This window comes from Manis javanica, chromosome 4 (assembly GCF_040802235.1).
Source record: "Manis javanica isolate MJ-LG chromosome 4, MJ_LKY, whole genome shotgun sequence".
Lineage (NCBI taxonomy): Eukaryota > Metazoa > Chordata > Mammalia > Pholidota > Manidae > Manis > Manis javanica.
This window is the reverse complement of record NC_133159.1, coordinates 149,283,947-149,310,214: the sequence shown is the minus strand read 5'-3', so window position 1 is coordinate 149,310,214 and position 26,268 is coordinate 149,283,947. Positions and strand designations below refer to the sequence as shown.

Sequence of the window (26,268 nt, the reverse complement as noted above, 5' to 3'; positions counted from 1 at the left end):
CTTATTACAATACATGGACAATCTTCTACTCTGCAGTCCCTCGTGGGCACAGTCTCAACTTGACACTGCCTCCCTACTTAACCTTCTAGCTTCCAGAGGTTACTGAGTATCCCCCATCAAAGCTCAAATCTCTTCCCCTTCTGTCACTTACCTCAGATTCCTCCTATCTCAACAAAGAAAGTCTGTTACCTTAGACAGAAAATAGATCCTCTCTGACCTGCCCATTCCCAAAACCAAGACAGAAATCCTTTCCTTTCTAGGCCTGGCTAGATATTTTAGAGCGTAGATCCCTAACTTCTCCCTGTTGGCAAGACCCCTATACGACCTCAGCAAGAGCCCCCCTAAAGAACCATTATCCTCCTCACACCGACACTCCTTCATTAAGCTCCGTCAAGCCCTTGTGGAAGCCCCAGCTCTCCATCTTCCTGGTTTGTCAAAGACTTTCTCATTATACATTCATGAGAGGTCCACTCAAGCTCTAGGAGTCCTAGGCCAATATTATGGCCCATCCTTTGCCCCAGTAGCTTATCTCTCCAAGCAATTAGACCCCACAGTTCAGAGATGGGCCCCCTGCCTACGAGCATTAGCCGCTAGACAGCTCTTGCAGAAGGCAGCTCATAAACTGACATTCAGGGAGCCCCTTACCATTCTGTCCCCACATTACCTAAAAGATCTCTTAACCTACAAAAGTTTACAGACTCTCCCTCCCTCCAGACTCCTGACCTTACTGTCCTCTTTCCTCCAAAATCCCGTTCACCCCCTTTGCCATCCATACCCGAATCATGACTTTTTCCTCCATTACTGCGCTCTCACTTTTCTTCCCTCATTCCTATTGTCTTCCCCACCACCCCAGCCTCCTTTGTATAGCGATTCAAAGTCAGACAGACTTACACACAGCATCAAACAAAACTTACTGCCCTCATTGCCACACCAGACTGCCCTCTGAAAAGCAGCTCTGAGCCTTTATACCTCCATTTTCCTCCCTCCACCGAAGTGTTCACTAGCAGCTACCCTTATTCTCCCTACCTCTGCTTCCTCTATGACCAAAAACAAGCCTATTGCAAGTGATGGCTAGACACCTACAGGAGATGTCCCTACTAGTCTTGCGCCATTCACTACATGGGTAACTTCCAGTACCCACAGTATTACTCCTCCAACCGTTTCATGAAATATCCCAATGGCTCATTCTCCTTATCAATCCCAGATCCCTGAGACTCTCGATGGGCCGCTGGAGTCACAGCCTCAGTTTACTACAGGAGGTCCTCGACCCCCCATGGTACCCTTCATATCTCTCGAAAGTATATTCCCTCTCATTCCCAGATCTCTCAAGTTGCATCAGATATCAGACATTCCGAAAAAGTCATTATCCAAACTCTTGACGGCGCCTCTTCATCTTCTTATCCCCCCCTCTTCCCATTTCTCCTACTCTTCATTACGCTCATTCAGGACACCACCATCTTTCTCAAACACACCCTTAACACCGCCAATTGTTTCTTGTGTGCATCACTACAGCGCCCACTGCTGGCCACCGTGCCCCTTAATATTTCCAACTACTCCTTCCATGCAGAAAGACAACCCCTCTGCCCCCTGGCAGACATACCCCTATGGGAACCAGAATACGCAGATAATCTCACCATCCACCACTGTGTAAGCCCAACTGCACCCCCTCCAGCGCACTTCACTGCGTCTCTATCTACACCCCTACCTCCAGCTCTAAAACTTTTACGCAACCGGGACACTTCTTTTAGTGTAATGGCAGTCTTTTCAACTCACTGCCTCTCAGCTCCGATACACCCTGCATTCTCGTCACCCTAATCCCACAGCTTATACTTTACAGCATGGCAGAATTTCTTGAGCTCCAACCTCCCTTGCCCTCGCACACAAAAAGAGCTGCTTTCCTTCCCATCATAGTCAGTATCTCTTTGATCACCTCAGCCATTGGGGCACGGTTTTCGAGAGAAGACTTGGGTCACTCTCTATGGGCAGTTAGAGATCTCAACACCAAACTTGAGGGAGCCCTGACATCCACTGCCGATTCCTTAGCCTCTCTCCAAAGACAGGTCACTTTGCTAGCTAAGATCACCCTTCAAAACCGGTGGTCCCTAGATCTGCTTACAGCCGAGAAGGGCGGCACCTGCGTCTTCCTCTGACAAGAGTGCTGCTATTACATCAACGAATCCGGTATTGTAGAAACTGACATTACCAAACTCACTGACCTTGCCTCCAGCCTCCACAATGCTTCCAATTTCAACCAATTCTCTTCAATACTAACAAACCCCCTCCTCACCTGGCTCTGGCCCATTGCGGGCCCCATAATAATCATTCTTCTCGCCTGTCTCTTCTTACCCTGTATAATAAAGTTCATCAAATCCCAAGTCAGAAAAATCTCTAATCAAGCTTTCAACCAGCTTTTACTCAGGAACTACCAGCTTCTGGCCACAGAAGATCCCTCACCCTCCCGTGACCTTCTCACCACACGCTGAGATGGACCCCTCTCTCAGCTGGAAACTGTTCCTAGAAACAATGGCCGCAGACACCTGGCTCCTGACACCCATATCCTCTTAGCACCATTGGAATCAACAGGTCCTCGACCTATGGTTACAGGGAACCTCATTGATTTACAACCTGAAGAAGTCCACATCTACTCGTCCTTACTGTAGGGAGTCCTATCAACCCTTTCCTCCCGGTCCTCAAGCCCTCACTCCCTTCTCCGTCCCCGTTCAACAGGAAGCAGCCAGAGAGAAAGCAACGTCCACAACCCCATAGAGGAGAAAGGGGGGAATGAAGGGCCCCCACCAGTAAGATGGCAAACTTCCGGCTTCTGTTCGGGGTCCTCAGTTCCCGCCGGCGCCACCTGAAGCCCAATCACCTCTCGCCCCCCTCCCAATCCCAGCACCTAGCCAACAGCCACCAGCCCCGTAGAAGTGACACCTCAATCAATTCATACCCCTTCCTATATAACCCAGCACCTTTCCCTAATAAGGTGGAATTCTCCGGTGAATTGCTGCTGTGTCGCTCCTTTCCTTTCATTACCTCTAGAGCTATGTTTTCTTGAGCAGTTGAGGAGTAAAAATATTCACCGTCTGGAGTTAAAAATTCACCTTCTGTTACGTCCTCAGAAGACTCCAGTGAACAAGTTGATTGCATGCACTGATCCTATTAGTAATGTAGGAGATCACTTTTAAGTTGGTGTTCATTATAAACAAATCCCTTTATAGTTGTATGCAGTGTTAATCATGGGGTTATCTAAAATTATCCAGCAATCATGGTGATACCCTCTGAGCCAGCCCTCCCTGCCTGCTTGCGCACCTGCCTCTGCCCTCCTTCCCCACAGCGAGCTGTGAACCTCCTGGAGCAAGTGTGGCAAATGAATTCCTGAGTCAGTGTCCTCATCTGTACAATGGAGGGAAGGGGGGTTTAGGCAACGCTTCTGCCCTAAAATTTTCCAAAAGAAGAAAGGCCCTGGACAGACAACTCAAGCTGGCGACTGAATTTAAGCACCGATTCTTAAGGGCACAGATGCAGCCTGTGTTGGCACAGTCTTTCAGATGAAGAGGCTGAGGCTGCTCAGAACCAGTTTTTCTTCAGGCATTAGTTTAAAGGCAACTGAAGGAGCAAGATTTTTAAAACAGCAATGCACTCTCAGTAATAAGAATAAAATTAGAAATTTAAAAAGCAAGTTATTTCTTCAGCATCTCCACTTCCTTTTCTGCTTATTTCTCTATGCTCAGGCTCGGATCACCACATGGCTGGATAACTGGCTCCTTGCCTCATCTTCAATGATCCCTTTGTAGAGGTTTTGTGGTTTATTTCCTTGGACATGGTTTTTGCCACACACTTCCTCTTACTGGGCACTTAGCAGCTATCCTCCCTTACCACTCATAGCAAGTGGAAACTTCTCAGACAAGCCTGGCCTCCCATACCTCCCCCACTTCCCTGTAGACCTTCTCCAGCCAAGCCAATTTCTTTAAACATACATCCGTCCAGCCCTTGTGAGAAAGAAAGAATAAATTGTCCTTGTGGGTAGTTTGTGTGCTGTAATTAAATATAATAGTATGTTTTTCAAAAGACCTCAAATGTTATCACAATTGTATTTTTATTTTTTTCACTTTCAATTGCTGTTTATATTGATTGTGGCCTCATGTCAGTGATGATAAAAAATTTTGCTGCTTTCGTCTGGCTGGACTGTGGCCCAACTGCATGCAGCAAGGCTGAACACATTCCTTCCACTGAATCTGGGTCCTAAAGGACATTCCAGGCCAACACACTCTCACCACAACCCTGGCCTTACTTTTCCTAATACAATCTGACCTCAGTCACCTGCTGCGCTACAAGCTTGCTATCTGACTTCACACTGTGCTTCCAGAGCTGGTCTTGTGTCCCCAACCAGACGGGAAGCTCATCGAGTGCCAGGGCTGAATCTGACACATCGGTGCTCCCCTCAAGATCCAAGATAAGCAACACATCAAACTGAACTGACTTAGAAAGTATCACGCAGGGCGGAAAGACTTCTTCACTCATGTCAGAGACATGAGGGCACATACGCCAACAAAAAAGACCTACTATAGATAACGATTTCAGTACCATAGTATGTAGCGTCACCTCTGTGCTACTTTACCAGGTCCTTGGGCTCAGCCTGGCTTCCCAGGCCATATTACTTACACTGGAAGATTTCTCAGTGGCCACAGATGCATCAGAACTTGCTTGAAAGACTTCACTATGCTCTGGCTGCTCTTTTTTTCTGGGGGATGGGTGCCTGATACCTAATGATTATAACACAAGCAGGGGCACAGTCATTCAGTGATATTTGGTCAGCACAGAAGAGACAAAGGCAGGGCGTTAAGAGAAGAGATTCATGTGTATTTTGCCAAGGGTGGCCCAAAACGCAACCCTAGGTCATCCTTCCTTTTGCCCACCTCTTCAAGAATAATACTTGACAAGGAACAGATACTAACCAAAGACATCCAAGCCATAGCTTTTATACCTAAGATAAATGATCATTTTAGATGTACATTTCTTTGACTTGCAAACAACTGTGAAATAATATCCCATGTCCTGACTGCAAGCAAATTACCAGGTGAAAATACACAGCCTTCCATTTTAATTTGCAAATCTATAAAGTGATGACAGTCAATGTCACTCATCTCCAGGTTCTTCTGGGAGCCAGTGGAGTTTTTTTGGCTTAAAATTTCACAAAGAAATGGGCAAAAAGGAGTGGCCATCCACTACTACCATCAAGGAAGGGAAGTTCCATTCCTTGCCAGGTTAGACTCAGGACCAGGGTCAATACATGGAGATTATTTCACTTCCTTGGAGCATATGGGTCTACTCTTGTAACAGAAAAACTCATGAATCTCTGGATTTCCTTACCCATGATAAGCTGTTTTGCCCTGGAATTCAGTATTACCAGACAGATGGGAGAGGAGAGAAGACCGAGCAAAGGAAACATTGCAGGTTTACTTTTTGTTGAGTTCTGATTAACTTGATAGAGCTCACCTACCCTGATTCTTCCAAAAGAACTTACTAGTGAAACTTCGAGGCCCAGGCTGTCTGCCATGCTGGTCACCGTCACACTCACTGTTGCCCATTTTGTCACACTTGCCATCTCCTCCTGGCTCATCATTTTTCCTGGGATACTCTACAGCTCGCTGCCAATCCACATTGTTAGGGTCCCTAATGGGCAGTTGTAGCAGGGAATCAGCCTCAGCCTCTAAAGTCACACTACTGCGAGGATGCCAAGGAGGTACTGCCAGCTGCCCAGTGGCTGCTTTCTCTGCCATTTCTTTCACCTCCGCTGGACAGAAGAGAAAGCAGCATCTAAAAACAGCACCATGAACACTGGAAACAAAAGGTTTCGATTCTTAAAGAGCTATGTAATGTTTTTTAATATTTTTTATAGCTCATACTGTCACACCAACTGCCTTTTTAGAATCGCATCATTCTTAGCTTGATGGAGTTCAGCCTGCTCCGTTTAGCCTGAAAGGGAGGACAGGGGAATTGATGACAGAGAGGGAAGGGCGGAATTTCAGTCAGTTACAGCCTTTACTGCTGAATTCTGGAGTGGAAGGCAGCAGAAAACTTGTAGATAGACTTTGCTGTGAAGATTTTACAAGGAAATGACATCTGAAGCCCTAGACTATACAGACTAGTGGAAAGGATTCATTTGAGTCTGTCTGGTCTTTCTATACTACACTGATCTCTTATTTTGGGAGTGTGTATATATGTGTTTTCATTCCAAATGTTCTATACTTTTGCTCATGTCAGTTAACATTAGTATTAGAAAACACATTTTATCTTTTTAAGATTATAAGAAAAAACTGATACGGAAGGATAATGCCCTCAGGATATGGAAAGTGACACTGCATGCTCCTACTTTAATAATGTTATATATTAAATACATTGTATATTGTTTTGCTAAACTTGGTACATAATGTACACTAATATATACAATAGAAACATTTCCTATAAAGTACAGAAATGAAAAAAGCACCTCTCCACTCCCACCCAAGAAAATCAACAAACAATATACACCATAGTGGGCCTGATGGTCTCTTTTCTTTGGACTAATAACATGGAATGTGTTCACTTCAACAGTATTAGAAGATCCATCCTAATAAATGCTCATTTTTCCTGACTAGGTAAAAAGAAAAAATCATTTCCATCCTGCCATTTGTAATCAGAAAGGCCCTGCTTTTAAAATGGAATGATCTAACAGATTAAAAGAATGTGGGAGAATAGTGCAATACAGGTGGTGTATTTAGAAATACACTTTAACTTTCATTCTGACCAACAGAAGCCATGGCTTTATACTCACTCTTCCATTTTAAGTGTACCTCTCCATCATCTTCATTATTTCTTGACTTTGTATTACAGTTTTCAGAAGATACAGATTCCACACTGATCCTAAATCATATAGGTTTTTTTAGGGAGTTGGGGGGGCAGGGTGGACACAAACACATCAATTTGGTCAAGTTCCTGACACAACCCAGAACTCACCAGCCCTCCCAGAAGATGCCCCACCTCCTCTCTGAGCCATTTCTGAGGTTGCAGTGACCCCTGCCCACCGCTGCCCACCTGCCAGACTCCCCACTGTTCAGACCACAAGACTCCTTACCTAGTAGGGCCCTGGCCAGGGCTGAGTGACACTAGAGGTCCATGAAGGGGACCGGACACAGTGAAGAGGCCACTATTTAGCTGTGTAACTTGGGCTTGGATGCTGCACTCTCCAGGCCTTCCCTGGCTAAGAAACAAAAAGAACTGGATTAGATGATCTGGGTTTTTTTGTTTTTTGTTTTTTTCAGTTTCCAAGTTCAGATTTCATGATTTTCAAAGTACTCTTGGGAAACTTTCAGAGGTAGAAGAAACTGACTGAAATCAAATTTCCCCAGACAGATTCCTAGTCCCTGAGCTGTTGCAGAAATCCCAGTCGACCCTCCAAAAATGCCTCAGAACACAGGTGATGGTTCAGAACTGATCCTGCCCTTTGATCAGAATCCTCTGGCAATAGGCACACCTGCCTCTCAGTGATAGCACAATAACCAACATTTGTAAAGATGGTTCGAAGGCACCTAGGAGTCTGAAAAACATTCAGGGATCTTCAGCCTAGTTTCACAGAGCTCTAAAACCCTGACCTGTCATTAACTAACTGTCTGACTCTGGCAAACTTCAATCTCTCTGGGCCAAAGTTTTTTAATCTGCGAAACAAGGGTGTCTTTTTTCCTCTAAATATCCATGATTTTATATTACTCTTTATTAAACTAACTTTGAAAATGTGTGCTTGTGGCATGTACACGGGTTCCTAATTATCCAGAGTGCCCTACTCCCCCATTGGACCAGAAAGAAGTCTGTTCAATCAGAACGGTCAGATCTGATCAGCAATTCGGCAGTAGCTATCAAGAGTCAATAAAAATTTCAAACCCTTTTATCTAGTAACTCTGCTTCTAGGAGTCTATCGAGGATATAATCCAAAATGCAGAAAAGGCTTAAATGACAAGTCCCTGTGGCCTTATTCATAACAGAAAAAGAATCCACCTAAAATTCAATGATGGGGGAAATCCAACAATTTCAAAGTAAGTGTACTGGTGTTATTTAATAATGTGGAATAATGCTCATGTTCTAATGTAAAGTGAAAAATCAGGATATAAAAATTGCCAACACGTACATAATTTCATTTTTTTAAAGCATACAAAAAGACTAGGTAGATTGGTAGCAAAATGTCAAATGTTCCTTTGGTGTGTTTTTTATTCTTTTGGGGGAAGAAGGTGGAGCTGGACAGGTATGCCCACTACTATGGCTTCTGTTTTATCATCTAATGGCTATCCCGTCACCCCATCTGCTTCTGTCAATGATGTGAGCACTGAACCCTCTGATGCCAGTTAGGTAGCTCTTCAGTAATTCCCTTAGTAAGCCCCTATTATAAAATACAGTAGTCCCCTATTATATGGAAGGGATACATTCCAAGACCCCCAGTGAAAATATGCATAGTACACAACCTGACTGTTTTTCTTTCCTTAAGTCAAGAACTTTAGTCTTTTTACTTAAATACAAGACGCACTTCACAGCTTCTCTGTGGCGTATGTGAATTGTCAGCATTTGTCACTACTCTTGTGCTTTGGGGCCATTATTAAGTAAAATAAAGGTTACTTCAATACAAACAGACAATCTGATAACCAAGTCACCTACTGGGTGACTAACAGGCAGGCCAGTAGTGAATACAGCATGGATATTTCAGACTACGGGATGATTCATGTCCATCCTGGGCAGGATGATCAAGAGAGGAAGATTTCATCACACTACTCAGAACGGTGCACAATTAAAGAGTTATGAACTATTTCTGGAATTTTCCACTTAAGAGTTTATCTAGACCATGGTTGACCATGGGTAATCGAAACTGTGGAAAGTGAAACCACGGCTAAGCAAGAACTGCTGTACACTCAACTAAAATGGGTATTTTCCTTGATTCTCCCTTAAGGTCCACATATCTATCAGACTTGTCATTAGTCTCAGTCACCACTGGGGGAGAAACAAAAAGTTGCTTTTTTCCAAGAGAATTGACTTCAAAGCTGTGGATTAATCCTGCCATTTAACCACACAAAAAATAACTAAAATTGATACACCACTCTGTCTTGAAACACGTTTACTGGCCCTTTAATAACTGGCCCTATGCAAACCAAAATTTGTTTAATTTACGTTCTTCTAAACAGAGTGTATACATATGCTCTCCTTTCAGTGATATGTGCTGAAGTCAGTTCATTTCATTTATCTAGCTGGAAATCAGAGGCTGAAGGGTAACTGGAGTACTGTTCAACCCCTGCTCTGGAGTCAGCAACACTTATTTTGAATCCTGGTTCCTAAATAGTTTGGTTTCTGTAGCACTGGCAAATGGAGCACCTGGCATTTCTTTTATGAGACAAAAACAACGTGGGCAGCTTTGGAAAGGCAAGATGTTTTGCTTTTGACAACTGGTGAGTTCTGTCTGAGTAACCTGCCAGCCACTTTACCTCTGGTGTCTCCTACCAGTTTCCATTATACTATTCTTTCCACTCCCTTAAAGGGGAGAATCTGCCAAGAGCTGTTTCTGTGTTACTATTTTTCATCACTCAGTCTCTTTGTCACTAGACATAGGAAGATCATTAAATGGGTTTGGGCTCACATGGGAGTCTAAAAGCATGGTGACAAAAGAACAGTGAGATGTTAACCTACCTGCTGGTGTTCTGGTTCCTACTTCTTTCCAAAGTGTCCTTGGCTCCCTCAGTGGGCTGAAAGTGTCCACCTATGCTCTGTTTTCGAGGGCCACAGAGAGGTGACAGCTTTAAAAGCAATCAACATGTTTAGTGCTTTGAGGAAAGAATTGGCATTCCTCTTCTCCTCACTTTCATATTGTTTTTAAAGCCATTCCTGTTAAATGTGGAGAAATGACCAGACCTAACAAGGGTCTTTCCGTATTTCAAATCTAGCAATTCACGTCTTACCTGGAGGCCTTTACATAGAGATGCTGGCCTCTAGGAACCCAGTCCATAAAGGGCGCAAGTGAAGAATGAGCAACCAAAATAGACATCAAAAATCCAAAAATTTCCCCCTATATTAAGGCAGTAGGCTTTGTGGCAGGAGCCCTAGACCCTGTGTTCTACTCTAATCCCTACTCAGACTAATCTACAAGCATTTTATGCTTCAGTTTCCTCATCCATAAAGCAGGGACAAATATCTGCCTGAATCCACGAATAGGGATGCTATGAAAATAAAACACAATAAAATAAAGGCTACAATACTTTGGAAATAATAGAAGAAAAATACATTAAAGCCTATGCCCTTTATCCAAAAGGGAGACTTTTGGATCTGCTTATCACAATTTAACAAACTTAATTACATTTCCTAATCTACAGCAAATCAAACGTAACAAATGTGGGGCTCAGGGACAGCAGGATACCTAAAACTAAGAGGATGCATGGAAATGATCACAAGATCCCTGAAGTATGAGCTCCAGGGACCTTTGTGTGGAGGTGAAGACTCCTCAGCAGAGGCCGAAGGCAGCACTGAGTCATGGAGCATCATGATAACAGATATTTAGAAAAATGTCATGATTACCAAGAAAAGGTTAGAATCTATTTAGAATATACTCAAAATAGGTATTAGAATGATGATACATTTGTTTCATCAGTATGATTAGAAATTTAAAAACTGAGAAGTTAATGAGTTTCAATTGTCTGAAAATTTCTCTTAGGTGAAAATACCTTATCCCTTTTTATCTAGAAAACCAGGGTGGACTTCTTAAAGAAAAATTAAATATGGTGTAACTGTTTCATGCATAGTCACATGTACTAACAGAAGATTTCCAACAATGGCTGCCACCAATTCCTTCCTCCTTATCCACACTGCCATCTGAGCTGGCCTCCTGAATGACCAACCAAGAGCGGCAGCAGGGACACTGTCTCAGGGCTGGGACTGGTTTTCAGGAGGCTTAGCAGCTTCAGGGACATCAGGGAAGCTTTCAGGGACAGCTTTCACTTGGGAAGCCAGCCGCCTGCTGTAGAAACTATTCACTGGATGATGAGAAGCCAAGCACAGAGAGAGGGCACCTGGAGAAGCCCAAGGTACCAGGTTAAGTGGACCCTTCTGGGACCTTCTCACCCAGCCTGTAGCTGAACGCAGTGGAGGGAGTGCTGTGGCCCATGCCATGCGGGGTGGAAGAATCGCCCACGTAAAGCCCTGTCATATCCCTGACCCCACAGAATCATGATAAATCAATAAACCATTGTTATTTTAAGCCACTAAGTTCATGTTGTTGTTACACAGCAATAACCAAAACATAATATGCAAGAAAAGTTATTCCTAATAGTTTCCTAGCAATCTCTAATTTTTAAAAGAAATGGAAACATTAAAGTCTAAGTAAATTCTCTATGCCTTCTCTTTATATGAAAACAAATGCTGACATTTTGCTAAATGTTTTGAGGACTGAAGCCTCACTGAAACGCAGCATGGTGCAGGGAAAGAACACTGGTCTTGGAATCAGGAAACCTACCCTTAACCAACTGCTAGTCTTGACAGTAGCATAATAAAGGGTGCTGGTGGTGGGTACTGTCTGCCCTGTGTAGGCAATAGTGGGGGTGGCACCACAGGTGGAGAATTTTAAAACAACAATAAAACCCACTAAAAGCTTGCCTGCTTTTTATCACCATAGACCAAGAATTCTAAATATAATTTCAGCAATAAAACCCTCCTTCCAGTGAGGCTGGCCACTCCCACCCTACCCCCATCTACCATCTACCTTGGGAAGAACCTACCTCATACACCTTGCAAAGTTTAAGCTACTGAGCTTGAGCTTCACACTGCAAAACGGGGTCGATCCAGCTCGAAAATTCTGTGATTCAAGAGGCAGTGTGCTCTCTATGTATAAACTTATTCAAATTCATTCACTTACTCATACTCTCAATGACAACTTATCAAGTACCTTGTATGCACCAGGCACCTTGCTAGATGTTAGGGCCCAGGATGAGTAAGACCTAGGCCCCATTCTCAAGGACCTCACATAGAAGTCACTCTGCAACCTCACTAAGCCTCAGGCTAAACCTCCCAGGCCAGCTCCCATGGTGTCTCCTCACCTCCTCTTAAGCATTTTCTTTGACAGTCAGGTCCCTCTGTCCCCCACTGGTGGTTGTACTACTTACAGAGAGAGCTTGTGGCTCATTTACCATCATATCCTAGGGTCTAATATATGCCTTCTGGCTCTATAATGTTTGCTGAATTAATGAATGAGTGAATGAATGAATAAGCAATTTAGAATGGGAATTAATACCTGCCCAAGATACCACATTTACTAAGTTGAACCATGTAAAACTGTCAATACTTGATTATTTTGACCTATAACACAGAAATTTCATACGGTTCAACCTGATGCAGAGTATTTACAAGGAAGGACATCTGCTGTGTGCTGGGTTTGGGAGGGAAGCTGAAGAGTATCTACCTTGGAATTCCATCCTAAGAGGCCTTGTTTCCCAAAGCCAAGAGGACCTTGCTATGAGTTAGCTGTATTTATGTCAGTCCTTGCACATGGGTTAGGGGCAATGTTGAACATGGCTCCAGATCCTGCTCAGGCTGCCCTGCCTCCCCTTTCTTATCTGTACCTGATGGCTCTTCTCTGACTGAGAACCAGTGCTTTCTTCAGAGACTTGGGTGAGAGCTTTCCAGCCACAGCCACTTCTTTTCCTGCACCTTTTGCCAAAATGTCCCCCTCGGAAGTGTCTCACTGTTCTTGGAGACCCTGCTAGGGTCAGGCTGTTGCCAGCAGAGTGCAGCTGCTGTTCCCCCTGCAGCTGCGTGACAGGAGGAACATAGTTAGCTGTTGGGGGTCCCAAGGCTAAAGGCAAGTTGAAGACATCTGCAAACTCTCTTGAGGAAGCCCATGAAGACATGCGCTCCTCCCGCTCCTTCTGCATCATCTCAACTTCATCTAGCTTCTGTTGGATAGACCTTAGCAAATCAGTATTCTGGTGCATTAACGTCTGTGCAATCTTCAAATTCAGCACACACTTACTAATGTACTCTTCAGTCAAGGGCCTGTTGCTCATACTGCCCTTGGCTTCTCTGGCCGGCTCAGGGAGGCTGGGTGAATCGAGAGAACCATTCTGCCAGTCCCAGTCATCAAAAGAGAACTCTGTGTCAGCCTCTGAAGAACTCCTGTCCTCATCGCAAGAACAGAATGCCTCTCTCTCCATCTTTTCCAACTCTTCTCCCAAGGACTTCAGCCCATCTACCTGGTTTGGTCTAGTCCCTTCGAGAGATGAACCCACTCCCGGGGGCTCTTCCTCTTTGTCATCTCCCATGTCCAGGAAGCCTGAGTAGATTTCATTTATTTCAAAGCTGCAGAGGCTTGCCTGGCCTGGGCTGGGGCTCCTGGCCTCTTCCAGCACAGAGCAAGCAGAAGCAGCAGCATCTTGGTTCTGAGTCTCCTTGGCTGTCAGACTTGGATCTGGGACCTGAGGATCTGGCGTTGCTTTCTCAGTGGGAGGAGAGTGACCCCTTGGTGACTGAGGTTGACTGCCTGTTGAAAAGAACAGCAACATGCACCTGACTGAAGTGATCACATGAGGTAGCTACGCAGCCTCAGCTTATTGCTCAGGGGGCATAAGAATGTAGGAAAAAGCTTGTTATTTTCCCACTTCCTCCCTAGTTTAGAAGACTACTGGATATACCCAGAGGATGGAAGAGTATTTCTAACATGGGCCAAAGTTCCCATTTTGACATGAGTTGAGATAGAAAATTTGGCAGCCATCAAACTAATGCAGGGCAGGGACAGGAGACAAACATCAGGATTAATTTTCCTAAAAGCTGACATATAAACAGTATCGTTAAGAACAGGAAGGAGTCCATCTTAAGGCTAACATTCCATTTTAAAAACCAGGAAGTGAGGAGGTAAGATTCCTAACATATTCTTGGATAAACAGACAATAACTCAACCCACTTTGGGGACAGGCCTGGCAGTCTTGATTGGTATGTTCCCAGAAGAAGCTGCTATCCTAGAGAGGAACTGACCCATTTCTTGTAGTAAGTTAATTTTGCAGAATTACCTAGAGGACTGATAATAGAAAATAATGTCTCTCGCTGGAGATAAGCATTTGAGACCACTTTACAAGTCTATACCCCCTAGCCCTTTGGCACATTCCTGAAAAATCTTTAAAAGACAGAACCCCCAGCCTTTCAGTGTGCTTCCTCTCTGAGGAGAGCCTCATTTTTTTTCTGTAAGTGTGTACCTTTAAATAAAGCTTTCTCACTGCCTGATTTATTGTGTTTTATCTTTTTGCTATTTCATTCTGTTTCCAAGTCTCCAATTTACCCCTGATAAGTAGGGAGGGGCTGCTGAGAGCTCTGATCTGGCCCTGCAAATTCCCATAGCCTGGGTGACCCTATGCAGTGAGCTTCCTCTACCTGCCTCTGCATTTTCCTGCTCTCAGCTGCCTGCAAGCCACTGCCATTCATTTCTCCTCTTGCTTTAATTAATTCCTTCCTTACCTACACTCTTCCGACTTGCTGGAGAATTACTCATTCAGAGTCAAGAACCCTCCCTCGTCCAGGTTGATGTTTCACCTGGTGCACACAGAGAGACCTCCCCTGACACAACTGCCTGGCAACAAAATCTTGGGGGAAACATTCTAAGTTCAAGTTCAAAACATATATAACTGTCAAGACATGTGAATTACAGGCCCCTGAATCTAAGGACTAAATTCATAGCTCTCTTTACACAAATACGAGTTCGAATATTCATGTCAGTTAAAGTTATATTCTTGGTGAGTACCTGACGAAAGTAAGAGACACTGCCTAAGAAGCCACTGCATCATGGGAAGAATACTACCTCAAAAAACACCACCAGGACTAACCACCCATCACTCCAGGCTGATGGCATACAGCATCAGGAGAATGGGAAGGAGAGGCCAAAGTAGTGAGAGCTTATTCTGGAGGCCTCCAGCCCTGTCCAAAGAGAATCAGAGAAAATGGTCACTTGGCCTGGCTCCTTACTCTGAAGCAAGCTCTGGAATCCTGAGCAAGCCACAATCTCTCTGAACCTTAGTTTTCTCATCCAGAGTATGAGAATATTAAGCCAGATGATTGCAACGTCCTTTCCAGCTCTGAATCCTAAGGTTGCTATAAATGTATTAAAAAGCCGTAAGGCTATATAGGAAAACGCTGGAAGGAAACACCAAAATATCAACAAATTATTTCTGAGTGGCAGAATTAAAATGGTAATTTTCTTCTTTGTATTTTGTTAAATTTCCTATAATGAGCACATAACAGTGTGAGTAAAATTGTAATATTTCCAGAGTATCTCACCTGGCTTTACTGCATTTGCCTAACCTCAGGGGTGGAGAGAAGTCATCTCCATATCAATGGGTAATTACCTGGGCAACCAAGGGCTTATCTGAACCTCAGAGGTTAGGGGGAGGTCCTTGTTTGCTTCAGACAGAGTAGCAGAGAGAGAAGGCTCTGTCCAGACTGCAGTTTGTAAGCAATAAATGGATTTTAAACCTTATTCTTCCCTTTGACTGATTTAGGTTTTAGAGGTATTTTGCCCTGGGATTTCTTCTCCCCAGACTTAGAAATAGTTTTTAAGTTTTGAAAATCATCATTTTTGTGAAAAAATTAGATAAATTCCTAAGGGTAATCATGCTAGCAATAAACTGGTTGTTACTGCTTACTTCTGGATCCAACCAACGTGTATATAGAGCCCCAAAAGTTAAACTTAATAATTTTAGTGATCTTGGTTTTCCCCTAAGGCATCCTCTTTTCCCAGTTTAAGTGTCAGTTCAGAGGAGGTGATTAGTTGCAGCTTGTGACTCTCAGAGCATATTCATGTCAAATAATGCTTAACCTGTGGGTTAAGGCCATACCTGTTTCCTTCAGTTCTTTTAATAGCAAGTCAGGGGGCTCTTTTGGATGATCTGAAGTCAGTCCTTGATAGACACTGACATCAGGATGGAGTTCACATCTCTGCACCCTGGAGATCTCAGTTGGCTGAGTTCTCCGACTTCCAATAAAATCCTGTAACAAGGGAAATACTGTCAAGGACATACTTGCAGTCATCTGAATGTCACTGGTGTTTCTGAAACAAATCTAGATTTCAAATGAATTCCCTCTTACTTCTGTAAGTAGACTGACTCTAGTCCTCATTAGCCAATTCATTGTTATTATCAACATTTCAAAAGAAGTAACAATTGCGATTCATTGCACCGCACTATGTGCCTATAGAGCGCCCCTCCCAGCTTTCCTCACTAATGCCCTGCTGCCTTCACCAAGTTCAGCAGTCAGTAGGCTTTTCTCCGGAACGTGAAAGGGTGTAATGAAATGAGGATTTCCAAAACTTCTTACAACTTGGCCTCTAACTTCTTCTTGGTGTGTAATTTCCTACTTCCCTGAGATGAATAAGCAGAAATGAACCCCTAACAGCTTTAGAGCTTACCTTTAAGTCATTCTTCAGAATATACTGGATATTTTGAAGGTTCATAGTTCGATCTTTCTGTTTGACCTGGATGCCTGACTTAACAATATCATAATAAGGTTTTGGAAGCCTGCTGTCAGCTTCTAAATAATTTCCCAAAACAATGGCTTCTTTGATAACTGAGCCAACTAAGCCATTCCAGGGTATGTTGTCTGTTAAGGAAAAAGTTGTAAGAAGGAGTAACATTAAGAAATCAAATGAAATTGGATAACCTTAGTCAAGTCACTTAACCCCTCCAACTACTATTTTCTCTGTAGAAAAACTACATGAAATTCCAATCACAAAGCAGAAGCCACTTTACCCAATTACCAGGGAAATCCTTGCTACAGAGACAGGAAAAAGTAGTGTCAGAATCGTGTACACATGGTCACGGTCAATATGCTCTTCAATCTACCTGTTAGAGTCTCCTGTATGATCACTGAAAAGCTGTAGACATCTGACTTCACTGTGGCTGCCTTTTGTAAGATCACCTCTGGGGCCGCCCAGTTGTATAGCTGGGCCGGAAGAGGTATGCAAGTCAGGTCCCTGTGTCCACGTCTGTCCTGGCTACAGAAGGAAACACAAGGTAGGGCTCATGTCTTCAAGGATCATTATGATCAGCGCACAGTATATTTGTGAAACATTTGCCTGTGAAGACTGGCAACCTCCTTGAGCTTCTACAAACCCAGCTAGATCCTGAGCTAACTCTCGCTGCTGGCCATTCCAACACTTGCAATTCCTTACTGTTCCTACCTGAGTGTGCCCTTACCACCCTCCCACCTCATTGATTCCTCGTGCTTGCTCACTCCACTCAAGGCACAGGGGCCCCCTCTCAGTTTCTCCAAGCACCTCACCACTTCAGGTCTTTGTACTGGCACCATCATCTGCATGGCCTACTCTGCCTATAGATCCTGGTGCAACTGGCTGCTTCTGGTAACAGAGGCATTAGTTCGAAAATCTTCTCAGAGAGGCCTTCCCCAAACACCTACTCTAAAGTAGTCACATTTTGTGGGTGGAAAGGTAAGGCGGATAAAGAAGCACAAAAATCTCAGTCATAATGCAAGTTGGTCACGGGGATAGTAGTGCAGCATGGAGATTAGAGCCAATGATAAGGTAACATCTTTCTATGTTAACAGATAGTAACTGCACTAGTGGGCGGTGAGGATTTCATACTGTGTGTAACTGCTGAACCACTGTGTGATATACTTGAAACCAATATAATATTGTATATTCACTATACTTCAATAAAATAAACAGTCCCATTTTGTTGGCTTCAGAGTACTTATCTGAACTTTTTGTTCATTTATTGTTTATTATGTCTCCCCTCCACTCCTTGAGAGTAGGCACCTCATCTTTTATATCTCCATTAAGTCCAAACTCACACCAGAGCCTCAATGCTTACTTTTGCAAATATGAATACAAGACTCTTTCAAGGCCCCCCTCAAGCTCCATCTGCTTATCAGAGCCTTCTGGAACTCCTCCAACAACTTGTGATTGCTTCTTTTCTGACTCTGCCTTCCAGTGAATGAGCCCTCTCAGTGAAGCCCTCAAAGGTTCACTGACTGGCTTGAATAAGTCAACTTGCCAACCAGGCTCCCTGAGAACCAGGGTGCTGAGAGTCCATTAAATGTCTTCTGGGCCACCAACGGTCCTCAGGGTGAGGTCAGTGCTCACTTCTGCCCACAGCTGTCATGTACATCAAATAAGATCATGTGTGTAGAAACAATCTGTGAGCCATAAAGTACTACGTTTTAAGTAGGAAATTAATACAAATGGTATGGTAAGCATCTGGTTGCTGGTTAATAATTAAGAATTAAATTTTTAAAAAGCCAAGTGGTCAGACATTCTTTTCTGGTCTGGCAAAGGACAGATTTTAGAGGATGGGATGGGCTTCTCAGAATTTGAGCAAACTTCCCTAAATAATATTTCCTACAGCAGACTTTCTGATAGATGGCAGTGAGTTCAGGAAGCTGTGAAGTTAGAAAAGCTGGCATTGACTTTTCAGTTCTATTCCTGAATAGTCAGGTGTGGCCTGGTGTAACGTGAACAGCCTGGATACACATGCCAATATCATATTAATAACACAGGAAAAGCAAGGAGTGTTTTCTTGTCAGAGATACATTCTGAGGCCCTAACATGCTTGGCTCTTCATGTTGCGCGGTGATTCTCTAAGTGAAATCACCTCCCTTCTCAGGCCTCTCAGGCTTGTCTAAGGCTCTGATAAGGGACAAGTCACCTACAACCAGGATTTATATCCTTTCTCTTTCACCCCCCTTCACTTTCCCCTCTACCCTTCTCTGTTAAAGCTTCTTTTCTGGTTGTCATTCTAGGGCAGTTATTTTTCTGGGTTTCAGCTCTGACACCATCAAAATTACATTTGGCTACAGCTATGTGATACCACCTGCAAGGTCAATTCCAGCTCCAAAGAATCCAACAAGGAGGAGCTGAAGAACAGGAGAGACTTGCTGTATCATTTTTACACCAAGCGACAGAGTTCCACCCTTGACAATGACATTCAACAAACCAACCTGTCCAAAGAGAGTGTTACCAAAAACAAAAGTGGAATTGAAAGCTATTTTGCATTCTTTGATAATCAACTCATGCTAACAGCTGTCAAGGCAGCATACACTGTTGCAACTACAATTGCTTGCTGACTGACACTTCTGCCTGAAGTTCCCATCTGAGGACAACAAGCCCAAAGGGGAACTCACACCTTCCTACCCAGTTACCTCCTGGCCCCTCACTTGACCAATCTGTGGACCCCAGCTCCTCAGTGCATCTCACATCTTTCCCTTCTATTTTGGTTCCTTAGTCACCACCGAGCCCTGCCGGGGGCCTCTTAGCTGTTCTTCCTACCCCCAACCACAAATCCATCCTGCCCCCAAAGCCAGAAAACATCCTCTTCCACGTGGGTCTAGCCACAGCTGGGTAACATACTATCTCTTCACCTCTCTGGGCCTCAGTTTCCTCATCTAGTAAAGGACAGGGTTGGGCTGGGCCCTTTCCAAAGCTCCATTTTAACTCTAGGATTCACAGAAAAACTGTTATTTATCCCCATCAACAACAGACAGCATCCCACCACTGGCCAACAGCTTGGGTTCTGTTACAGCCTTCCTGAAAAGTCCTTGTCACCAGCAACAAAAATGTCCAGACCCCTCAGCTTCCACTACTCCTGAACATGCAGCTGAAGTGTCAACTTGTTCTTAACTGCTTCAAGTTTTCCCTTCATCTAGACTCATCCATTCACTTAATGAACATTTACTGAGCAATTACTGTGTGGAGGGCCCTGAGCTGGGTGCTGAAGATGAACAAGCATGGTCCCTGCCATCCTGGAGCTCGCCATCTGGCAGAGCAGACACACCTGACTGCGGAGAAGGGGAATGTGCAGTGTGCCGGTAACAAGGGCTTCAGTATGGACCTCTTGGGGTGTGAGGGAAACTGTGACTGAGGTGAGTTTAAAAGGGTAAACAGGTGAGTGCCAAGTATGCTAGATGCACGGAGCAGCACCATGGTGTGGCATGAACTGCATGTGGCTTCAGATGGTCAGAAGGGAGTATTAAGAGATGAGGTTGGTCCTGTGCAGAGCCCCGCCTTGGAAGGCTTCCAAACCCAGCAAAGTGCCTGGGCTTTGTAAGCAATGGGGAACCACTGAAGGTTTTAACTGGGATTCAGAAGGGACCAAACCTGAAGCTGAGCAACTTGATAGCTGCCTCGTCTCCACCAGTTCTCCATGGATAGCTGCTGCACTCACACCTAAATGCTTCCTGCCTCTCTCGTCACCTTACAGCCTCCTCTCCACATGTAGGGGTGAGAGGACCCTCCTAAAACTAAATTATCCAGTATACCATCCTGCTTAAAAAACCCTTCAGAGCATCCCCAGCATTCTTCAGACAGGATTCAAACTCTTCCGAAGGCCCACAGGCTTAAGCACAATCTGGCCCCTGCTCTCCCCTCTCCAGGTAGAGGGACAGGAGGCACTGGAGGGCTGGGAAGTGAGTCTTTCTGTTTCACTCATTTGAAAAACATGCTGTGCACCCACTTGTGTGAAGGCCTGTTCTAGGCATCTGAGACAGAGCAATGGATTAAACAGAAATCTCTGCCATCACAAAGCTTCTCACACAGTAAGAAAAGTACATTATGGAATACGTAGGAAGCCTGCTGAGCCTCAGTGATCGGAGACTGGGTGGTGATGAGGGTAAGCAGAGGTAGGCAGGTCTAAGCAAGGGGCTTGCTCAGTGGCTGAAGCTTCCCAGCAGAGCAGAACCAACACTGGGCCAAAGCCTCAGAGCTGTGGACGGCACAAGGGGGCGCAGGGGAGCTCCTCTGCCTCTCAGCGTTTAAGGGCAACAGATGGAGGTCAATCCCCAGCTCCCAGGAGGGCCATGACCCCTGCTAACAGGAGATGAAGCCCATCCGACCATCCTTCAATGACAGTGTCATTTTTGTCACTGCCTCCCTTACTGCACTGAGCCCCATGAAGACAAGGAATACGCGCCCACCCAGCCCAGTGTCTGGCTCAGGCGTAGGAGGTGATGGACCGACTGTAAGGCTCATCAGCACCCGTCTCCTTCTCTCTCCTTCTTGGCTGCACAGCTATGGCACGTTTCCTGACCTCCTTGCAGTGAGAAACTGAGTAAGCCCCGCCACTGCAAGGCAGGAAGCCACGACAGAGCCACTTCAGGTTGGCCCTAAACACCATGCGCCCCTCATGCCCTCTCTTGCTCAATGGCCGGCAATACAGAGGACACAGTAGGGGACGGAGGCCTGGAAGACAGCAGAGTCACAAATGGGAGGAGCTCAGAATGGTGACTGCGCCCTCCAATACACATACTTAATGGTAATTTAAGTGGGAAAAGCCACTTAAAATTTTGGAGTGGACTGTTAGAACATTTACACATACACATTAGCCATTAGCTAATAACGGCTCTTGTTAAATGTTTATCAAAATGAGAATGTCCTGAGCAGAAGTAATTTCACCAGAGTCCCTCTCACCTTGGCTGACAGGGCAAGGCATGTGGGCAACCTCTTTCCCAAACGATGGATGGCTCAGCCCACCCATGAGGAGTCCCGCCCAGATCAGATTCTCTTTACAGTGCCCACCTTTCCATCATGTACTCCAGGTTAGTCAGCCTTGCTTCCCATGTGGAAACAACGTGGATGGCATAGGAGCTGAGGGAGCGGTGGATAAAGCCCCGAGAATGCAGGTACCTCAGGGCATCAGCGATCTGGAGCAGCAGGTTCACTATCACCTCCATGTGCAGCACGGGGAACTGGGACTTCTGCAGGCAAGACAGACGGCCAGGAACAGGACGGGCCCAGCCCCACGCTATACAACGCTGTGCTGGTTCCCATGTCCTCTAATTGACCCTCTCAGCTACCTAGTGTCCCCATTTTACAGAAGGGGAACCTAGAGCTCACGGAGGGTAAGTGACTGGCCCAAGGCCCCAATGACCCAGGCCCTCCTGGTCCCAAGCTCGGGCTCCTTTCCCTCAGCTGAACTACCTCACACCACAAAGAACAGGGAGTAAGTTCCCAAAGCCTGGTTGTGCGTCCAGGATGGGCCCACGGCCACCACGGACAATGAACCTGCCCTGCAACCCCATCTAAGGCTATGCAGTTAGGAGGATGTGGAAGATTACAGGGCCAATCTAGCTCCTTTCCCAGTCAGATGACCAAGAAAGTTCATCCTAAGAGGACAGAAATTCACTCACAGGAACATACTCAGCCGCTTAAAGTCATAATGTTTCCCCAGAGAAATGGCATTTTAAGGTAATGCCCTCATCAAAGGTGAGGGGAAGGGCAGAGAGAGAAGGAAAAAGAGAACACTCCTAGGAGGTCCTCACGGAGGAGGTATGGCTAGTCATTCTGGGGGAGGGCCCTTCCAGAGGGTCTCTTCTCACTCCCACCATGAGCCTTAAACAAAGTCATGGAGAAAGAAAAAAAATGCTTTAGGACCTCTCCAAAGCCACACCTCAGCCCAAGGCATATGTCCCAGCGAGTCTGTGGGGCCTGGAGGATGTCCCCACGAGGAAACTGAAAAGTGAGAGAGGTCTGATAAAGGCCTGTAAGTAAACAAACTTCTCTCCAAGAACAGCCTGTAAAAGCACAGGTGGAAATGTAGGAAAATAAAGCCAGCTGTCTGATTAGCGAGGTAGATGTGTTTTCTGGGTCTGCTGAGCTCTTCAATGTCTAACAAAGCAGGACAGACAATAATAAAATCACACTCGTTCCAATCAGGTGCTTATCAGCCTTATAAAGTTCACAAGTGAAGAGTTCAGAGACTTATCTTCCATTTGCCAAAGTGTGAACTCTGTGGCTGGGGCAGGGGAAGAGGGGAGGACAGGGCAGCAAAAGCAAATCTGTGGAACCACCATTTACCCGTTCATGGAGGACACCAAACAGTGTGCCAACAGCAACACGCTCATACACCAGGTGGGTCTTCTCCAGCTCCTGAGACAGGCACACAGCCATCAGCTGCAGCAGGTGGGGGTGCCGCAGCTTGCTACAGAAGAAAAGGTGGTCGGTACAGCCCAGGCAAGGAGGACATGATGAAAAAATGGGCACTTTCCTTTCTCCTAGGCCCCTTGAACACATTCTAAACAAATACCATTTGCACGTGTTTTTCTAAGAAGACCGGATGGGTGGTTGGTGTTGAGGGGCAGGGGTACCTGTGGGTGAATCTATGGCTTCTCACTGATCAGACCCTGAGGGCTTAGAGTCATCAGTGCCAATGTCACTAAGAGCTACTGATCAAGACACTTTACACTGACCATCTCCATCCCAACAACCACCTGTAAGAAAGATATCAACTACTCGTTTTGGAAATGAGGAAACCAAGGACAGGGAGGTGTCAGACACTTCCCTAGACCACACACCCCCGCGGTCTCATGTTCAAGTTCACACTGTGTCTTAAGTCCTTCCAGCCTCCTGGGGCCCCTTTAGACTGACTTCCCCCAAAGGAAGGGTCTGGCCCCTGATACACCTCCTGCAGGAGCTGAGTGGCCTCCTCAGGAACCTGGGTCCACTCCAAGGCCTCAGCAGCCCCGCTGTGAAATCATGAAGCTCCTGCCTCAGCATGAGCTGACCGACTATCCCTGGAGCCACAGGAAACCTAAGGTACTGAGACATGGGCATGCCCTCAGTGGCAGAGACACGGCTCCACAGACCTGTGAGTCTCATGCACGGCCATGCTATGTGAATGGGTTATGGGAAGTCAATCAGCTGACTGCACTGAGCTCCTTGCCACCATCATCCCCACCCCTCAATCTATTAATTAACTCCTTTTTCTCTCTTGCAGTAGCCCTTGGAAATCCATGGATTTCAACAGTCAGGAAATCCTGAGGCTGAGAGAACCTGATCTCCACACCCCAGAAGACAGCACAGCCTGAACCAGGACTGCAACATGCCCAGGTCCTTGAGCTTCCTTCTCACCTGCTGTGCTCCTGCTCAGCAATTAGTAAGTCGGCGAGCCGCAGCCTGCTGCAGTGCGAGTGGGTGGGGAGGTTCAGCCCCTTCACTGTGACCCTGTTCCCATTCCACACCAGGCTATAAGGGCAGGAGAGTTCAAGCAGATGGGGGTGAGCAGCTACTTCTGAGATACGGACCTCTCCCAGCCAGAGGCACAGAAGTGGTGTTTACACAGCATCGAGTGTTACACAGCCACATGGGACACTTTGAGTCCTCCCTCCCCCTCACCCCAGGTCCTAATGCATCCTGGGCAACTTAGCATAGGTGGAAGGAAGTCACTGAAGGATTTCACTGAAGCATTTCAGGGAGGGAGTGGCTCTGTTGGGTTTGTATTTTAGAGGGACAACTGTATCAGCAGTGTGGGGAACAGCAGGAAGGGGTGGTCTGGAGAATGGAGGGCCAGTTAAGAGGCCAGTGACTTGGGCTGGTGACTTGCAGTGGGACAGGGAGAGGGGACCTGACAACGGATCTGTGGCACAGGCAGGAAAGCAAGGAACCTGTCTTTTGCAAATGGAGGGACCCTGAGTGTCTGGCAGAGGCCTTTTTGGAAAGATGTTTCTTCTAAGCAGGGAAGAAGCATCCAGGTTCAAGGAGGCCAAGCGACCTTGGCCAGGACAACTGCTGTGACCCCACAGGGGCCAGGTCTCTGGGGACTGAGAACACTGTAGGGACATCTGTCATAGCCATATGCAGTCACTGCTGCCTCTGCTGTGGCTGGCTGCTGAGAACTGCCCGGATGCCTGCTCCACTCCTACAGGGCCCTCAGTACCCTTTGCTCTACAGGGATCACAGGCAATCACCACTAAGCTGCCTCTATCCACTGTCAGGAGTCATCTTGTCAAGAAGTCGTCCTCAGAGAAGGACCATTGGCATATGTGGAAACATTCTGGTTGTCACAATCACAGTTGTGGTGGGTGGGAGTGGGGGCACTGGGGGGCTGCCACTGGCATCTAATGAGGAGAGACCAGGGACGCTCCTAAACATCCTACAGGGTACACGACGGCTCCCCCCAACTCCCACTAGGATATCCAGCCAAAAATGTCAAAGTTGTCCAGGTGGAGAAATCTTCATTTAGACATACATTCTTCAGTGTTTCCTTGTGTTTAGGTAGAAACCCTCCACATGTAAGGAAGTCACGTGAAGCCCATTCGTTCCATGGCACTAAATCAGACCTCCCACTGGCCAGCCTCTGCTTACTTGGTCATGACCGTGTAAGGGCCACTGAAGAAAGAGAAGGTAGGTTCATCATCAGCTTGAATCACTTCCTTCTCTCCAATTACTGGAAGACATCCTAGATAAGCCAGCTGTGTACCCCCTGTGAGATAAAACTGAAAGCAAAGCAGAGCTTCAAATTGTGGGCAGAAAAGAGGCAAAGTAAAATATCTCCTCAATCTTATCGGCCAGCTACAAATAATGACAGCTGCTGTTTACTAACCTGCTGGATACCGCTATACAGTGGACATTATTCGTTATATTATCTTTAACCTTCCTAGAAACCTGCAAGGTTGTAATATTCTTACCCTTTTACTAGTCAGGAAACCAGGGCTCACAGAAGGAGGTCAGATGCTTGCCTGAAGCACTGGGCTGGGTTGCTTCTGTGCAGCCAAAACCCATATTCCCTTTGCCCCGGCCCCCACCGGCCTGCCTCTGCACAACCAAGAGACACAGGGGTGGGGGCTGAGCTGCTGGCAAACATCACGCAGCCACTCAGCAAGGTTTCCCAACAGTTTTCTGTAATGGATGGAATCAAGAACCCCAAAGGGGCTATTTTCTCTCAGAACATTTCTCAGTTTAAAAATCTCAATTCCTTCATGGCATTCCAACAATGCTCATCAACTTGTGGAGGGCAAGGTCAGCCACAAGTAGGACCCACGTGGTCAGCGCAGCTGTCCACTTCTCTTCAGAGGGAACATGTCTGGGGCCCTTGATGGGAATTAAACGATCATTCTCTAAACTCCCCAAATATAGCCCAAGGTTGTACAGGGGAACTCTCCAGGATTTTCACCATTTTAATAAGGAGAGGAACACTAAAAAAAAAGGAGTAAATTGGTAAAGAAAAAAAATTAATACTTTGGAGAAGATAGGGAAGGAAGAATTGGACAAAGTCATGGGAGATGGGGCCAGAGCCGTGGGCAGGTGATACTTCAATTAGTCCGGCAAATGCTGGCTGTCAGGGGCAACCTCTTACCTTCCCAAAGCCAAAGCTGTAGATATTTTGGGTAGAAATGACTCCAGCTTTAAGCAGTCGGTTAGGAGAGCCATTAGGGTTTCTAAAAGTATTTAAAAGAAGAAAAAAAGGTAAGAATTAACCACCCATACCCAGAAGAACAATGCTG

At 45.7% G+C, this 26,268-nt stretch overlaps 1 protein-coding gene across 1 annotated transcript in view; it reads right to left on the bottom strand.

The window, feature by feature from the left end:
• LOC140848620 (inactive serine/threonine-protein kinase TEX14-like) overlaps window positions 1-26,268 on the bottom strand; it is a 53,145-nt gene that overhangs the window by 25,112 nt on the left and 1,765 nt on the right. Inside the window, exons 3-16 of the mRNA XM_073232886.1 lie at window positions 26,121-26,202; window positions 25,130-25,260; window positions 23,897-24,010; window positions 22,844-22,967; window positions 21,566-21,744; window positions 16,881-17,032; window positions 16,448-16,638; window positions 15,879-16,029; window positions 12,621-13,537; window positions 9,703-9,809; window positions 7,115-7,240; window positions 6,815-6,903; window positions 5,525-5,794; window positions 4,663-4,763 (exon numbers count right to left, since the gene is read on the bottom strand). Of these exons, the coding sequence (XP_073088987.1) occupies window positions 4,663-4,763; window positions 5,525-5,794; window positions 6,815-6,903; window positions 7,115-7,240; window positions 9,703-9,809; window positions 12,621-13,537; window positions 15,879-16,029; window positions 16,448-16,638; window positions 16,881-17,032; window positions 21,566-21,744; window positions 22,844-22,967; window positions 23,897-24,010; window positions 25,130-25,260; window positions 26,121-26,202 (2,734 nt within the window). The remainder of the gene's footprint in view (window positions 1-4,662; window positions 4,764-5,524; window positions 5,795-6,814; window positions 6,904-7,114; window positions 7,241-9,702; window positions 9,810-12,620; window positions 13,538-15,878; window positions 16,030-16,447; window positions 16,639-16,880; window positions 17,033-21,565; window positions 21,745-22,843; window positions 22,968-23,896; window positions 24,011-25,129; window positions 25,261-26,120; window positions 26,203-26,268) is intronic.